General features: G+C 38.8%; 1 protein-coding gene across 2 annotated transcripts in view; it reads left to right on the forward strand.

Annotated features, from left to right (window-relative positions):
* Nucleotides 1-53: 53 nt before the first annotated feature.
* Nucleotides 54-18,753, forward strand: part of LOC105516633 (chromosome unknown open reading frame, human C9orf135) — an 83,960-nt gene continuing 65,260 nt past the window's right edge. For both annotated transcript variants that reach the window (XM_011948895.1, XM_011948896.1), the window contains exon 1: nucleotides 54-271. In XM_011948895.1, coding sequence (XP_011804285.1) covers nucleotides 120-271 — 152 coding nt within the window. In that variant the 5' untranslated portion in view covers nucleotides 54-119. The remainder of the gene's footprint in view (nucleotides 272-18,753) is intronic.

Here is an 18,753-nt window from a genome sequence, read left to right on the forward strand (position 1 = left end):
ATTGGCCCCGCCCCAGGTTGCTTAGGAGATAAGAGACGCCAAATCTTGGTACTTCCGGTCTTGTAGGGCAGGACAGGTGCATAGAGAACTCCTCAGGGGTCTATACCTCGAGGGCTGCCATGGAAAGCCTTGACAGATTCTGTCAGGACTGGTGCGACAGCAAGCAACACTGGTTGGAGATCGGACCCCCGGACTTGGTGGAGCGCAAGGGCTCCCTGACCCTTCGCTCCCATCACAAGAAATATTCGAAGCCGGTGTTGGTGTATTCCTGGTGAGCGAGGTTCCCCTCCCAAGTTCCCGGGTATTAGGGGGAGGAAAGAGAGGGGAAAGGATAGAACAGGAAAGGAAAGGAGAGTCAGAGAGAGGGGACAGGAGTGGAGAAGAGAGAGGAAACAGAAAAAAGAATGAGAAAAATGGGGGAGAAAGGTAGAGAAAGAAGGAAATGAGAAGAAAGGTAAGGAAAAGATGAGACGAGAGAGGAGTGGGAAGGAGGAAAAGAGAGAAAAAAAAGTGAAAGAAGTATTTTCAAAGGAAAGATGGGGAGAGTGGGAGAGAGGGTTGGAGCAGGCAGGAGGAAATAGAAGAGCTTTCCAGGGGCAGCTCCCAGCCACACACACACTGGGCCATGCAGCAGCCAAATCCCCGGCCACCTGAGGTTTTAGCTCATTCACACAGAGCGGGTGTGTATAAATAGGGGGTGAAAAGCGGGTGCTATCAGAGGCCTGGAAATCACATTTCTGAAACAGGCACATATTCATAAAAGGAATTGGAGGCCAGGGGCACAGCAGGAGGGAGATGCCTGTTTAGAGGACCAGTCTCCAGGGCTGCCATTTTCTGGGGGTAGGGCGTACATTGAGTGATTTGAACGAGGTCCCCCATATTTTCTAGGCTACATACGAGGACTTTTCTGGCCAGAGACTGCAAACTGGCATCTCACACTGATTAAGACCAAAAGACATTGCTTCGCATGAGCTCTGTTTACTTTTTTTTCCTCATTTTAATTAGTTGGCCACATTTAAAACTAGGAGATTCACAATAAATCCAGGGTTGTATCTTTGAAAATTTGAAAGTCCTGGCCAGGGAGGATTTTATTTCTCCGGGAAACTATGAATGCACCAGAGCTGAGCACTGGCTACGCCTTAAGATGGGTGTTGTTCTGTCTTTAGGAACTTCTCTCATGTAAGTTCTTGCTTGGCCCCAAGAAGCATTTGGTTTACTTCTTGTACTTTAGACCTTGACCTGGAAATTCACTTTCTCTTAAAGAGAAACTGGAAGAAAAGTGGAAACTTTTAGGATTTTTCAAATTCTTCCCCTCAAATTAACTTTCCTGGCTCTACTGTTGATAGTAATTACATTTGGAGTAGTTGGAATATTTGGGAGAAGTGTGAAGAAAAAAAGAAATCACAAATCTTGTCTACTTTATGTTTTTGCTTTTGAAAGAAATGAATGATTTTGACTCTAGCCCTAAGGCTAAGCCCTACTTCATCCCATTCATTCATGTAATATATGTGACCCCTGCAGTTTCTGTCTTGCAAACTTTCTAAAGCCTATTCCCTGCTTTCCAACAAGTTTACTTTTCTGCTTTTACTTCTCAACCCTGAAACTGTCTCTCTTCCTCCTTTGAACTTAGTGTGAGAGGTTATACAGATTTGGAATCCAAAGCTACACTGGGAAACAGAAAATCCTCTTTTAGCCTCATATCGGGCTTACCTCATAGCTCTTAAGCAAAACACTTAGCTCTTCTGTGATTCTGTTACCCCACAGAGATTTGAGTCATAATATAAATCACCACTAGAAGTTACTGTTAAAGAGGAAGACCTTTTGCAAAGGGACAGTGCTTCTGCTGTCTGCTGCACCACTATTACTTTGAAAATTCCATTGTGAAAGTTACAGATTTCAATAGCAAAACCACAGAAGAACATAAATGAGAAGAAGGTGAGGAACCTGGTGAGGAGAAAAGGGTAGTGGAATACTGTAAGTCATTCCAGCCGCTGCTGAAAATATAGAGGGATATCATGCATTGGTTTTGGAAGGAAGGCTAGGGAACAGGAAGACTTAAATTCAGCCCAACATAACATTTGTGTGTCACGCACTTTGCTACATGTTGGGAACATAGAGATAGAGAAACGGATTCGATTAGATAATTGTTGTAAAGCATTTAGCATCATTCCTGGAAAATCACAAGTTGTCAATAATATAGGGTATGAGTCCGTTTTCACACTGCTATAAAGAAAAACCTGAGACTGGGTGATTTATAAAGGAAAGAGGTTTAATTGACTTACAGTTCATCAGGTCTTGGGAGGCCTCAGGAAACTTACAGCCATGGTGGAAGGCAAAGGGAAAGCAAGCACCTTCTTCACAAGGCAGCAGGAGAGAGAAGGGCGAAGGATGAACTTCCAAACACTGATAAAACCATGAAATCTTGTGAGAACTCACTCACTATCATAAGAACAGCATGGGGAAAATTCTCTCATGATCCAATCACCTCCCTCTCTTAACACATTGGGACTACAGGTCCCTCCCAATGTGGGGATTACAAATCAGGATGAGATTTGAGTGGGGACACAGAGTCAAACCGTATCAGTAGCTAACACTATTGATTTAGCATAGCATAATGGTTACAACTCGGGCTCTAAGTTTGAAAACTAACTCTCTTGCTGTGTGTTGTGGCAAGTGACTTGACTGCTCTGGGCCTGTTTCTGCAACTGTAAAATGGGGATGACAGGGTTATTGTAAGATTAAATGAGGTATGATATGTGAAACACCTTTTAACACATGGCCTGCCACATATTAAGCACAGTAGAAGTTAGTTATATGTATTAGGACATGGCCATTGACCCCAAGGAGCTCCAGACGGCAGTAAAGGAGAATAATATCAATAAATTCGTTATCATCTGATTTTTGCAAAAAAGAAATGATTATAAGAAACAAAGGTAATGGTGCAGTGGGGAGGGTGGTTCCTGAGCAAGGTTTTGAACTAAGGATAGGGACAAAAAAGAATAGGCAAGTGCAGTGGAATAGTAAAGAACAGCCCCTCAGGAAACAGAATTCTTTTTCAATAGTGGACAAATGCAGTTGATCCTTATTATTTCTGAATTCTGTGTTTGTAAATTCACCTACGTGCTACAATTCATTTGTAAGTCAAAATTAATACTTGATGCACTTTTGTGGTCATTTGTAGACGTTCTCAGAGCAGCAAAAAAGGCAGAAAAATTTGAGTTGCCCAACGTGCATGTTCCCATCTGAGGTCAAAGCAATGCTCTGCCTTTGTGTTTCAGCTCTCATACTGTAAACAAGTATCCTTTTCATGTTCTATTTAGTGTGACTTTTTTTTTTTTTTGCATTTTATGCTTTTTGTTAGCTGTATAGTAAAATGGCCCCAAGCATCATGCTAAGCACAAGAAGACTGTAACACGCCTTACAGAGGAAATGCATGTGTTAGAAAGCTTCATTCAGATTTAAATTATAGTGCAGTTCATGTATACATATGTAACAAACCTGCACGATGTGCACATGTACTCTAGAACTTAAAGTATAATAAAAAAGAAACACAATAATTATACTTAATAGTAAAACATAAATGGCAAAATAATTATAATTTCTGAAGTTTCCTGTTGAGTATCTGTGATAGCTTTTATAATTATCCCTATTAAGATTTTAAGTTTTATAACTGTTACATTAGATTTTTAATGAAAACCTGTTTCATTTAACTCTGAGTTGTGACAATACATTTTATAGTCTATCTCCAAGAAAACATTATAGTGCAGTTGGCAGTGATTTCAATGTGAATGAATCAACAATACACGTTATGTAAGGTGTTTTTAAACTGAAACACACATAATACAAGGTTATGTCTTGATTGACTGACAAAAATATTGTGACCAGAGTCTCACAGGAACCTAACCTTGTATTTCTGTATTTGCTGAGTGTTCGAAGCAACTTTATGGAATATAAAGATAGCAAGAATTGACTGTGAAATGTGAGAAGCACTAGCATTTTCTGTGCTGACTGTATTGCTGGCATACTTGTTCTTCCATATCCAGCCAGTCACCAAGATCTGTCCTACAAAGCTGAATAAAATTCAGGTTGTGTAAAATTCTAAATTGAATGATGTCATTGACTTATTTTTATGCATTTTGGTCATAATTGTTAGCTTTCTATTGATTTGTTTTATGATAGATTGAATTTTTGTTAAATTTTAATAGCTTTTATTAGTGATTTCTTATTTAATTGATGAACACTTAATATCTATAAACACACCATTTGCATGGCTTCTCAACAGAGTATTCAATCAGTTAAGTGACTGTACATATACGTACAAAATAAAATCTGTATCTGGGAGAAATTCTGACTTTCCTCTGATTAAACAGCTCAAACATTTAGATTTTTTCTCTGTGTTTCTCTTTATCTGGCATGTGATACAGAGCTATTTGACCTCATTACTCATATTAAAAACAGTTGTGTATAATAGACGTGATAAAGTACTATATCCAGAATCCTTGTTAGGGGATACCTTTCATCTGTTACTGGGATAAAACATTACCAAAGAGCCACCTCTTCCTTGCAACTGAAGTGGTTGATAGAGTCATATCACCCTCATCACACCTTGATGCTTCTGAGTGAGAGATGCCTTTTCTAGGAATTATTTTACCCCACTAATTCCTGTAGCATTTATGGAGCCATATCATCAGGTGATTCCATTAGAATTGAACTAAGGGGAAATATTTTCTGTTAGGATATCTTCCCACTCATTGGAATGATGAAATACTAAGAATCACAACAATTTAGACTCACCCTTAACAAATTATCTTATGTGAGGCTAATTCTTATATTCATTCATTCATATTCAGCTTTTCCTTGGCCAAATTGACATCTGGGAACAAGTGATAATAATTTAAAGCAAAACAAATGCATTGGGATCTCCATGGAGACAGTGCTTGCTCTGGTCTCCATGGTGACATTTAGTTTTAAGGACTCAGGTTAATTTTATGTATTTGTGATTTTAATTACTTTTCTTCCCTGCCTAAGCCCCAAATTAAAGAGCCTGGGAGTTTCACTTCCTGTCCCCTATATGAAGAAACCAGAAAGATAAACAGAAAAAAGGGAAGAGAAATGTGATAATTGTGGGGTAGGGAATTTTGTAGTTTTAAATACTTTTACACAAAATCATTTGGGCTGGGGCAGTAAATTAGAATTAAAGGGGGGAATCTTTCCATGAAGCTCTTCAGACTTCCCCCTATCCTACTGCACTGTTTGAACAGGAAGTTTATATGTATTTAAGGTACTTCATGTTCACAGGAGCACCCAATTCCAAGATACCTGGATATCATGAGTGCACTTAAATAGAAAAGAGAGTGTCTGAATTTTCTAATTTGCAGTGTCATTCTTCTTGTATTTAATGAACAATTTTCTCAGGTACTAACCTGGAAGCATTTAGAGTTCCTCCTGTCACTGGAGACCAAGCTTGTGCTACACAGATCTTTGCTAGCCAGCAATCCCATCTTTCTACATTTCCAACACACATTCGAGAACTATGATAAAAAGCAAAGAAAAAAAAATTATAAGGCCCCTTGGTAACCACATGCTGCAGCCTGTCCTTTTGCTGAAATCCACAAGGGCTTCTTTTCTATCAAGCCTTCATCTTTCTGCCTTTAACATAGACTCAGGCCCTCAATCAGAAGCTTATTAACTCTTAATTTGTACACATTTTTAAGTTTGGTTATGTGGTTTCCATGCAAACAACACAAAATTTGATGGGGGAGAGAAGAGGCTTTAAAGGGGCGTTTTGGATCTATAGTTAGAAGGCGGAAAGAAGGGCAAGCCTCAGGACAAGGGATAAGAATGCAGTAGGTGCTCAATTAATGTTTCTCAAATAAATGAGCAGGCAGAAAGAATAAAGACAGAAACCCAAAATGTACTGCAGGCTGAGGCCCTATATTTATATTTTAATGAAGCCTTGAGGTAAAAGACCACAATATAGTACAAAATCCTCACTCAAACCAGGGCTGATTTTCACAGCCATGCTCTTGATGCAATAACATAACATGGAAGTATGTTTGGACACCTCTGTAGAAATGACCTTAGAAGGGTATAACATATACTTCTGTTAAAGTAGTAAAGAATTTTTAAATGGGAGCTAAGTTTGTGCTGTTCCTCGTTGCAGTGTGTGTCATACCATCAAGAACTGACAGATACTAATGAGGTTTCAAGTTAATGTGGGGACGAATGATATTTACACTTTAAAGAGATACTTTTATTTCTCAACTTATACTTTAAAAAATTCCAAATTATAATATCATGCAGGCCTTTAAGATGATGTAACAGTAGGCTAAGAATATGGAAATATATTCACTCTAGTGGGTAGCAGAATTAGAAATATGCACACAACTCAGATGCATATATAAAATGTATTTTCTAAAACGAATCCTCAAACTTTTCAACTGTTGGTTACTAGAGAAAAATTCAAACATGCCAATTAAAGCTTATCTGTGTCTCTTTTAGTTTAACAGCTTGTTTTAGGTTAAAATAGTCTCGTTCAGAACAGTGCCCACTCCTTGAGTCCTTCCTCCTCCACCTTCTCACACCATCTGTATGTGTACAAGGGGCTGAGGTTATGCGACGTTTGGGTGGGGGTGGAGGAGTGAGGCCTCCGGAACTATTGTGGATCCTTGTCCTTGCTCGCCTCATCGTGGTCCAACTGCTGTGCATGCTGCAGCCGAATTTGTGGCTAATCCTGTTGGTTTGTTGAGAACTTGGTGTCTCTGCCTCCCGATTCAGTCCCACTTGGTCTCTTGCAGGGGACTGCAGATACCTATCAGGCTCGTCCTCGCACAGCCCCTGACTTAGGCTGGTCACCCTGCAGCCACAGGTAGAGATGGGGCACGTCTACCCTCAACATGGTGGCCTGCAGCTAGCCCAGTGACACTCAACTCAGCTTCCCTCTCAATGCCCTGGAGAGAGGGCGAGTGGATGCCATGGTTTGCCCAGGATGGTTTACTCTCATTGGCTTGAGACTTGCCAAAGCTCCTCTTTTAGTTTCTAAAGTGTTCTTCAGAATATTAATTACAAAGTCATCCTCCCTGTGGTATATTTGGGAGCTTCTGGTTCTTGTTGTTAATAGAAGCTTAAGGAATTTAGAAGTCCTTTTGTTTCTCAATAATGCCTGACTTTCAAGAAACTATCTCACTCAGAACTCAAAAATTTCATTTTGTCAGTCAGAAGTTAATCAGTAATACTCCATTTTTCTTCAGATTTCTGGTGAAACAGTCCTAATTCTTCCCAAAGCAAATGTGGGTATCTCTGATTTATTAGAGCAAAAGTTATTTTAAAGGGTGGCTCAGTAAAGAAAAGTACAAAGATTAACATTTGAAAAATTAATCTCTTTAAGTATAAAAAAGCAATATGTACTGGAATTCTCTCTTTGGTTAAAAATATATGTCTAGGCCGGGCACAGTAGCTCACGCTTGTAATCCCAACACTTTGGGAAGCCAAGGTGAGAGGATCGCTTGAGCCAGGAGCTCGAGATCAGCCTGGGCAACATGGCAAAAACCCAATCTCTACCAAAAAAACACCAAGAATTAGCCGGGTGTGGTGATACACCCCTGTGGTCTAAGCTACTTGGAAGGCTGAGGCGGGAGGATCGCTGGAGCCTGGGAGGCAGAGGTTGCAGTGAGCTGAGATTGAGCTACTGCACTCCAACCTGGGTGACAGAGCTGGGTGACAGACCCTGTTTCCAAAAAATAAAATGAAATAAATGAGTCTATATTCACTGAAAAGAGAGTGAAAAAATATTCACCATGTAACATGATATTTATTACTGGATGGTGGATTTATGGGTTATTTTTCCTTTTCTTTTTTCTCTTTGCTACTTCTACATTTTCTATAACAAACATGTAGTTTCATAATAAGAATAAAGTAAAATTACTTCAAATTTGTGATATCACTTTCTACAGCTTTTACCTGGATGCAAACATTTTCTAAAGGATCAGAATTTAGACACAATACTTCATTTCTTTCAGCATCTGAGTCACCCTCCATGGTTTATTATGAGCCTTTTAAAAATATCTTTTTAATTGCTAGTTTATGTTGGGTAAAAAGCATGATGTTATTCACATTCATTTGGCGTACCCACCCTTTCATTCTCGTCTGTGTTCTACAACGGTGGATCCTACGCCATCGTTATTTTTAATCTAGTCCTACATTCTCATTCCTCAACATACACACATTACCTACAAATGCTTTTGGATATAGTAGTTTTTGGGGAAAGCACTGTATTTTTTTATTTTTCAAGATGAAATCCAGGAGACTCTGCCTCCTTTTGCCCTGACTACATTTTTCTTTCAATGCTATTTTCTTTTAAGAAATTCCAGTCAAATTCTTTTTCTGAAAACCGGTAGTTATAGAATGATAACTACCATGACCTTTGTGTGAAAGTTTGCTCAACTTAACTGGCATTTACAAAAATAAAATTATTTTACATGCAAGATGAGCCCTGGTAAGACAAAGTATACAGAAGAGGCATTTCACCACACAGGCAAACTTGGATTAGGAAAGATCCTTGCTGTACAGAAGTACCTCTGCCTCAAGCCAAACCCCTACCCTTATACCCAACTCATAACTGGGCTGTGGGAGCCATTAGAGTCCCCTCCTTATTGTAATGCTGCTGTAGTCTTTCCTCTCACAGATAGTCTGAAGTACCTTTTCACCAAGCTTGCTTTCATTTACCTTACTATCTCTTTCTAGGTAAGAGTGTTGTGGTTGGGGGAGGAAGTTAGAAGAATGTGCGGCTTAGTGACATTTTGATAAGGACAGATTCACACTGAGAAGCCCAAACTCAGGGCTCAGGGGGTTTTGTGGCACCATAACTAGTATTGTTAGATACACTTCTCTGAGTTTCCCTGGGAACTCATCCCCATTGGCACCATTTTCTGTGGGTACTGGTCAGAACTCTTTTCATTGCAAGTGACAGACGATCAGCTTGCTCTAGCCTAAGAAAACAGAATGAATTAACTCAGGATATTCCTGGATGATTGATTACCAGGTGAGAAGGGCAGGGGTAAGCTGGGCCTTAGGAACAACTGGAACGAAGGATGAAAATGCCACCAGGTCTGTGTTTCCCTTCTCTCTTTGTGAGTTTGCTTCATCTTGTTGTGGAAGAGTATGGGAAACATGGCTGCTGCAGTTCTGGAATGTATAACTTACATCTTCATCCCACAAAGAAAGGTTGGCTTTAAGGTATTTTCAGTTCTGGCTCAACAAATTTCAGGCCATGTGTCTTTCCCTGGGCCGATTACCTGTTTGAAGTCATCTGACTGGGCAAGGGCAAATGGAAATATGGTAGCTCTCCAAGAGCCACGAACAAGGAGGACGCACCCAGGAGAAGAAAAGAGTGCTGGGCTGGCAGTCCTAGAGAAGGTTACTGTGGTGGAGAAGGAATAGCAAACTCCAAACCCTCAGTTTCACAGCAAAAATCTAGAACATAACCCATTAATATATTGGGAGACTTCCTACAATTGATGCTATTTTGACTTTAAACTCTCCCTCCCCAGCCAACTTGTACCTACTCAATGCAATTTTTAAAAATTTATCTTAGATGTAATGGGCTGAAAACAGAAATCCTGTGTAGAGATTAGATGAAACATATCTTTGCAGTGCTTTGCAAAAGTTATGAATACATTTAAATGTTCTTATTTTATTTTATTTTTTTAAAGGCAGGGTCTCTCTTTGTCACACAGGGTGGGGTGGCAGTGGCTCAGTCATAGCTTGTGGTAACTTCAAACATCTGGGCTCAAGTGATTCTCCTGCCCCAGCCTTCCAAGCAGCTGGGACTATAGGCATGCACCACCACGCCTGACTAATTTTAAAAAACTTTTTTTTTTCTTTGGTAGAGATGATGGTCTTCCTTTAATACCCAGGCTGGTCTTGAACTCCTGGCCTCAAGTAATCCTCCCACCTTGGCCTCCCAAACTGCTGGGATTACAGATATGTGCCATTGCACCCAGCCTTCTTACTGGTTTTGATAGACATTAATCTTTATTACTGTTTCCTTTATTTCACTTGAAATGCAATTATGTTTTAATTATTATTAGTCACACCATGTATTTTCTTTTTATATTTAACTAAGTTGTGATGCATTAATAAAGAGAATTAATTGGCAGAAATATTATAATATGTTTCTTTGGCAAGCTACTAGATCTCCAATCAGATTGTTCCAGGTTTGACTAAATGGAAGAATTAACATAATACCATTTATCTATTGCAAAGTAAATTTCATTGCAAATAATTTAGCCTCCTTTTATAGATAGTGATAGGAAAAACTATTTTGAAATTAAAATATAGGAATAAATAACTTGTCACAATTTTTTAAACATTTGGAAAAACTGAATTGCTCAGTAAGGATCCAAAAGCATTAAATAAGCTTTTTTAAAAAAAGCACTAAGCTTTTATTCACTATCTTCTTCCTAGATGAAGAACTCTTGTTTGAATGGCATTTATTAAAAGTGTATTTATGAATCCATTGCTCTGTTGCAGGCACTTTGCTGGGTTAGGAATTTGACCATGACTAAGACATCCTACCTGCCTTTAGGATGTTAGAGGTTACTGTGGGACAGGAGTGGGGAGGGCTACCCCAGCAATTACAATGTACTGTGATATGTGTTATGATTAGCGGTAAGCAGGTTGCTCAGGGAGCAACCAAGAGGAGCATTTAACGTAGGCCTGTTGGATGAGGGAAGCTTTCCAGAGGGGGTTCACTTAGTCCCTAGGATCCCCAAGGAGAACTAAGGTATAGTGCATGAGTTTCCAACCAAGGGCTGTACTACCCTTTCCCCAAGAGTCTTTGGAAATACATGTGGGCATTTTTTGTTGTGTAATGACTGGTATCTTGTGATGCAGAATGTGTGATTGTAAGAATTGTGACTCTGGAGGTGGCCATAGCATCTTAACAGCATTTATCCGTCTATCTATATGAAGCCTAATTTACATATCCATAAACTATAATAACAGCCAGATGGGTGAGAACAGCAGAGCTAACATGTATCTAGCATCAACACATTAAGGCTAGCTAGTTTGCATATGGCCATTTATAGCAAGGGTGTGAACAGAAACACTCATAATAGATCCAGTCACAGAAAGGGAATTCCCCCCTCAGGATTGTACAAGAACCCCGAGCTTTCAGAGATCAGTGGCACCTGCTCTCCTTGTAGGGATGCATGTCAACAGGCAACAATGGGCCGCTGCAGGCAGTCTCTCAGAGGTTAAGATACTGTGACCTCCCACCCAGACCTCTAACAAATGATTAGTTGTTATGTCAATTATTAGAAAAATTTAGCCTGGAAAGACTGCATGGTTTTTTAATTTGAATTTTTCTTTTCGTGTAAAACAATTTTATAATAAACTTAAGTAATTTGGAACCACTACTGGTTGGTTTCCATGCATGTCAAAGTCAGTGTGGCGAATGTAATGTGTTAAGTCTTGCTCGTTGTCTCAGTCCTTGCCCATATAACTCTGACAAATGAACAGGTCAAGGCATACCAAATGTCCTGCTGGACTTTCAGGCACAAATACCAATTTTTTTCCCTACTAGTACTGTTTTGGGGAATAACTCTTAGCTCTGTGATAATTGTCTCTATTTCCTCTTTGGAAATAGTCTATTTCGACTTCTTGTTTCTACTGGGGCAGTGTTAGGAAATAGTTTTTCTTAGAAAGTCATGTAAGTCATCTAGCTTTCCATGCATATTTGCATAGAGCTATGGAAAGTAATCTTTAATGATTAAGGTGTTTTTCTTCTATTTTGATGGTTATATCCTATTTTTAACAATTTTATTAAGATGAAATTCACATGCCATACAAATCACCCTTTTAAAGTGTATTTAATTCAATGGCTTTTAGTATTCACCAAGTTGTGCATCCATCACTACAATCAATTTTAGAACATTTTGGTACCCCCTGCCAAAATAAATCCTACTCCCTTTATCCCTCACCCCAAACCTCTTCTAGCCCTCAGCCCTCGAGCCACAAGCAACCAATAATTGACTTTCTGCCTCTATGGATTTGCCTATTCTGGGCATTTCACATAAATGGAATTATACAACATATGGTCCTTGGTGACCTACATAATGTTTTCAAGGTTCATCTGTGTTGTAGTTTTTATCAATACTTCATTTCTTTTCATTTCTTAATAATATGTCATTGTATGGATATTATATCCCTCTATTTTGTTTTCTTGGTTTGTTAGGAGTTTGTCTATTTTGTTTACTTACTGATTTTTTTCTTGGCCTCTTTTCTGTTTTCTAACTTACTTAATTGTGCTTTTATCTTGAATTACTCTGCTCTTCTTATTTCTTTTGTTTTGCTTGTTCTTTTATTATGCTTTTGCACTAGATGTTTCATTTATTTGCTTTCCTTCTTTCGTGTTTAGTGATCTAAATACTTAAAGCTTTGGATTTTTCCCTGGGTACCGCTTTAGCTATATCCTATGGATTCTTGTAAGTGGTGTTTTAATTTGTCTGCACTTTTGAGAAATTAAGCAATTTAATTTGCATTGATCTTTTGACTCAAGAGTTGTTTGATTAAGTGTTTAAAAATTTCCAGCTCAAAGAAGGATATTTTTTAAAATGTTGTTAATTTCTAGTTTTATTGCATGGTGGTCAGGAGCTATGATTTATATTTTTTGAATATATTGAAATATTTTATCTTAATTTTTATAAAAGTCCCACGTGCACCGGAAGTTGTATTCTGTAGGCAAGTCATAAGTATTGCTTTCACTCTTCTTTCCACATGCAGTCTATGTTCACCCCTTTACCCAAATGTTTACCCAAGGAAAATGACCCCAATTCCATCTAGTCGTAGGTCAAAATCCAGGATCTGCTCATGTTATGCCATAGTTTCTCTACCAAGACTAACTGTGGTTCTTCTTGGTTCAAAAACCTGTGGGAAAAAAAAATCCAGATTTTTGTCCTCCCCACTTGATATACCCAATATACAGTTAGCTGTTGAACAACACAGGGGTCGGAATGCTGGCCAAATGTGCAGTTGAAAATCTGCATATAACTCTCAACTCCCACAAAACTTAACTACTAATAGCCTACTGTTGACCGGAATCCTTACTGGCAGCATAAACAGTCAATTAACACATATTTTGTATGTTATAGGTATTATATACTGTATTCTCACAATAAAATAAGCTAGAGAAAATAAAACATTGCTAAAAAGTCATAAGGAAGAGAAAATATATTTATGCATCAAGTGGAAATGGATCATTATAAAGTCATCACATTGACTAGGTTGTGTAGGCTGAGGAGGAGGAGAAGGAGGAAGAGTTGGTCTCTTGTCTCAGGTGGCAGATGAGGCAGCAAGGAAGAGGTGGAGGAAGTGGAAGGAGAGGCAGGAGAAGCAATCACACCCAGTGTAACTTTCATTGAAAAAACCCATGTGTAAGTGGACCTGCATAGTTCAAACTATGTTGTTCAAGGGTCAACTGTGCGGTGCTGGGACAGAGACAGGATGAGTATAATAGGGACACCTACTCAGAAAGAAGAAGGATGGCAGTGACAGAGTTGTCATTTGTCCACGGCAAGCAGACATTGTTAGAAAGCTCTACGCTGGTGCCAGGAATACTCTTTGATGAGACCCTGATTCGGCTCTCAGGGCGCAGCTTCTCTTTCCCATTGTTCTCTGTGGTCTTGGCTCCATCCTGGTGTGATCTTTGCTTTTCCATTATTCCATGCCTGCAGTGGATATTGGACTACACACATCTCCTGTGTTCAACTCAATTGGTTCATTTTCTGTTTCCAGATGTTGGGGAACCAAAGGATATTTTAAATATTGAACAGTCAAAGGATTTACAAACGTAGACTCCTGGCTTATTTGGAAGTACAATTCTCAAAAACAGTACTTTTTTATTTATTTGAATTCAGTTTGTTCCAGATGCTAGTAATCTCACCCTCAACTCTTTCTATATAAACTAGATAAAGTTCTCAGACTTGCTGTATTTCTTTACCTTTTCTCTTTAGAACACCTTGAATTTCACTTTGAAACTGATGTAGTCACGGAAATCAGAAACCTTGGGATTTTCTGTTTGGCCATTTCCTTAATTAGATATTTGCTCTGTTAAACAAAGTTTATAGGAGGCCATTGTTTTGAACCAGCTTCCTGCACTAGGCCCCAGTAGACCAGACCAAGCTAGAATGGATTCACTTGTGCTAAGTGCCACATAATCAAAGTGAATTTTGAAACAGACCAGTTTTCGAAAAAAACAGAAGACTGCAGTCTACCTTAGTCAGCCTAATAAGGAAGTCCCCTTTGTTTTAACCTTATCAGGAAAGGAACTTTTGAAGTAGCCAATCCATTTTTTGTTCTCTGTTTCTGCTTTCTTCAGCCCTTTTCTATCTATAAAGCCAACCTCCTCTGCTCAACTCATTCTGTTTTCCAGAATGAGGTGTCGCCAGATGCTAGAATCATTAATAAAAGCCAAGTCAATCTTTAGACTTGTTTTAATTTTATCTTTTGACAGCTCTAATGTATCTGAATTTACTGGGAGGGCCTAACAATAGGATGAACTTTGCTGCAAAGCAGAGCTTTAATGGACCTTTGTCTCAAAAGAGTCTTTGTCAGTTTTCTCTCTTACTGTTTGGGATCTAAAAGTTGTTGGCTCTTTTAATATTTCAAGGCCCCAGATTTTTGGAATCTCTCATTTCTGTTTAATTTCTTCTTGAAGCCCAGCCAATTATTTCCTGAATTCATCTCATTCTCTTTTGTAAATACCTGGAAAACACAACCAATAGCAATTTACACACAAAACTAACAGTTTTCCAATTTTTTTTTCAATCTCAGGAGGTACATGATTTGACTTCTCACTTTCTCTAGCTATAAAGTGTTTGACCTTTCCAGTTTCCTATTTTCTTCTGCCTGGCTTTTAGCCAATGCCAAATATATATTTTTAGTTTTGTGATAGCAGCACCCGTAGTCCACTTTTGATACTAATTTCTATGTGAGATTAGGCTAAGCTTAATCTGTGATAACAAACAGCATCCCCCCCACCCTCCAGCCCAGATTCCGGTGAGTATTACATGAAGGTTGATTTTCTGTTCATACAATGTCTGCTGTAGGTTTTTGGTGGAAGGTGGGCTCTCTTCCACATAGACACTCCGAGAATCAGCTTGATTGAAGCTCCATCATCTGAAATGTTATTTCAGAAAGAAATGATACTTCAGAAAGTCATTTCAGGGAAAGAAAGAGTTGAATATTATAGAAGAGCTTCCACTGTCGTAGCCCAGAAATGACACATATCATTTCTGTGTATATTCATTTTATTGGCCAGAACTAGTCAAATGGCCTTACTAACTGCAAGTGCTGGGAATTTTTACCTCCTGCATTCCCAGGAAAGAAGGATAAAATATATTGGAGAACACAATGTCTATCACATCTAGAAGACTTTCTTGTAAAACTCCCTTCCTAGGATGGGCTCTGGAGCTCCCTGTAGCCCTAACATTATTGAACCTCTGGACCTAAAGCCATTACCCTTGTATAACATTGGTAAACACCCTAAGGGAGTGGGTTTGATGTTTTGAAGTTCTAATTACTCCTCTGGTTCTAGCTTTCACCCAAAAAATTGATCTGAAAATTCTCCATTAATGTCCAATACATTAAAAGTATGTAGTACTCTTATTTACATGCCGCTCTCTCTCTCTCTCTACACACACACACACACACACACATATATATATTTGTGAGACTGAGTCTCACTTCATTGCCCAGGCTGGAGTGCAGTGGTGCAATCTCAGTTCACTGCAACCTCTGCTTTCTGGGTTCAAGCCTCCCTAGTAGCTGGGATTTACAGGCGTGCACCACTAGCCTGGCTAACTTTTTGTATTTTAGTAGAGATGGGATTTTGCCATGTTGGCCAGGCTGGTCTCTAACTCCTGGCCTCAAGCAATCTACCTGCCTCTGTCTCCCAAAGTGCTGGGATTACAGGTGTGAGCTACTGCACCTGGCCAAAATATAATAATATTTAATCTAACATTTTCCATTGTTTCCAGAGAAAGAGTTTATCTGTGCAGCCATGGGAAATGTAACTTGGTTTGCACTCCAAGAGGCCCACCTCTGTGCAATCTTGTTGATCTCTTCTCAGCACTTCTTCTACTTGGCCTCAGCTAGACTCTGGCTGCTTTTAATGGCCCTTGTACATATTATAATCTGGGGATGATAACTTGTGATTTTGCCAAAAATTTATTTGCTTTTAATTGTTTCATTTCCTTTGCTGTTTTTGAATGAATTCTAGGAGGAAAGGGAAAAATGTGTATTTGTGTAGTTATGTTCATTATGGAAGTCTGTTTGAATTCTAGATTTTATTCCTGAAGAAAAACTTATTTATTTTCTAAAGTAAATGAAACAAATTGTCCTGAAACCAAAAGACTTTGTATTATCTACTCAATATGCACAGCTCATGGAATCACTAAGTGTGATTTAAAATAGATCTTAAGGTGACATAATGTAATCTTCTGATGTTATTCTGAAATAATTAATTCAAATTATTTAAGCCAGTAGATTAAGACTACTAGAATAGGAGCTTACACAGGTAATTGAGTGTTTCTTTGCTTTTTTGTTTTGGAGGGAGGCAGGCTGATCTCCATGTCACTCCATGCCGGAAATCTGCAAGGTGTTTTCAGACTACAGTAATTACTAATGTACAGTGCGCCTTAAAAACTCCCCCTTTAGCCCTACTTTTCCACCACCCAGTGTCTTCAGCCAGTTATTGCAAGTTGTTTCTGGAGGAGAGGATCGAGGAAACTCAGAAGTGTCCTAGGATTTGAAGATAATTGAGATCCAGCTGTCTAAACATAGGGTGACAGAACGTACTCGCCCTGGTTTGACCATGACAGTCCGTTTTTTCACCACTCCTGGTGTACTTAGCATCTTATTTCCCGCTAAAAGTATCCCAGGTGGGATTATCAATTGTAGTATTGCCCTATTTTATACATGTCCCTTCAGCTGTTTTCAAAGTCATGTGTTTGGCAGTTAATCAGACTGACCACATTTATTTAACATTTAAACTGTTATGCTAGACAAAGTCTTCAACTGTTGTATACCTTTTGTTTCCTTCCAATATTCTCCATAGGGCGTCCTGTTTTGAAGATTTTCTATGAAGAAAATTTATAATAATGATAGGTCTTATTTACATGCCACTCAATATATGCTGAGTGAAGAAGATGACTTCACTTATCTGTCTCCATCAGATGGTTTCCTTGTGCAGTTAAGTTTCAAATTCTGTGGTTTCATGGTTATAGATGCACAGATCACATACAGCACGAGACACACAGAAAAACAAAGTCTTTCTTTATAAGTCTGAAATGTCACAATGTTTCCCAAGAACATAAGATTTTCTTTATGATTCTGCAACTACACTTGAAAGTCTTCATTTGTCAGTTTCAGGGCTATGCCACCGAATAACACTGCCTTGGCATGTAAATCATTTGCCCATGACATCTTCAAAGAGGATTGTCAAATGTCTCATTGCAGTCTTTGATTCTATCAGTTTTATGTTTCTAATGTGTTAGGGAATATAGCTGACTCTCAAGGGTAATTTTCTTTTAAAGTTCTAGATAGCAGATGATTATAAAAATCTAATAGAAAAGGTATCTTTCGCTTCTCATTTGGGCTAGATTTACATCAGAAAATACAATAGCTGACGGCATGGTTGTGAACTACATTAATAATTCTAAAATTTAAAATTAATGTATTCTGCCATCTGGAGTCTTAACTAAACATTTTAAACATCTTTGAAATCTGCAAAGAAAAGTGCGTCTCTTGTCAAGTCACCAGAAGCTAGAATTCAGCTCAGATTTTCATTGTTCTCATGTCAGTTATTGCTCAGATTCAAACCCCTTTGCAATCAGTGTTATGCATATGTATGTTGAAAGTTTTCTCATTCAGCAAGTAGATTTATAATTCCTCTGGAGACAAGTTAGCATTGCAAAGGACTAGCATCTCTATATGCATAATTACTCCCTCTTTACATGTGCTTTTGCAGACTGAGCCAGGATACTCTTCATTTTTATGGACACGTTTGAAAGTCTTTGCTTTCCGCATTTATATTAAGGTGACAGTAACAAAATGTAAGAACATTCATTTAATCAATCAATCAGTCAATCATTTAAGATTTAATGAGCATTTACAATGTGTCAGGCCAAGATCACAAAGATGAATAGAAAATAATTCGTGTCTAAGAAGCTTTCTGTCAAATGAGAAGGCTGATACGTGAATGGATAATTATAAAACAATGTGAAAGGTGCGGCAGTGACAAAGATGCTGGTTTCTTTGCAACCTCCCACTTCCCTTGCCCCACATAAACATACAACCACAGAAACCTAGAGTATAACCTGTTTCCTTTCCTGTAAGAATAATCCTATGACCTAACCTCACCCTCTCCTCTGCTGATGGGGAGCTGGGCCCTCTGGCCTGCGGCAGCCTCGGGGAGCTGCGGGACCTTCCTGACTTGCAGCTCTGCAAGTTCTGCAGTTCTGCAGTTCGTTCAGTCCTGCAACTCAATGTAGCAAGTTTTTCAGATAGCTAAATCTATTCGGTTTGAAGGACTGTGAGATTGTTTTTACTGATTGTTGGTGTTACAGGCCTTCTTATGAAAGGTGATAGATGATTATTTTATTTTGAATGTTCTTGTCAACACAAAAAGTTGGCAGCCTTATGTTGGCCCCATCCTTTTTGGGGGAAAGTTTGGCTGCTCCATGAAGCACTTAG

This window comes from Colobus angolensis, unplaced genomic scaffold (assembly GCF_000951035.1).
Source record: "Colobus angolensis palliatus isolate OR3802 unplaced genomic scaffold, Cang.pa_1.0 Scaffold286, whole genome shotgun sequence".
In the NCBI taxonomy this organism is placed as follows: domain Eukaryota; kingdom Metazoa; phylum Chordata; class Mammalia; order Primates; family Cercopithecidae; genus Colobus; species Colobus angolensis.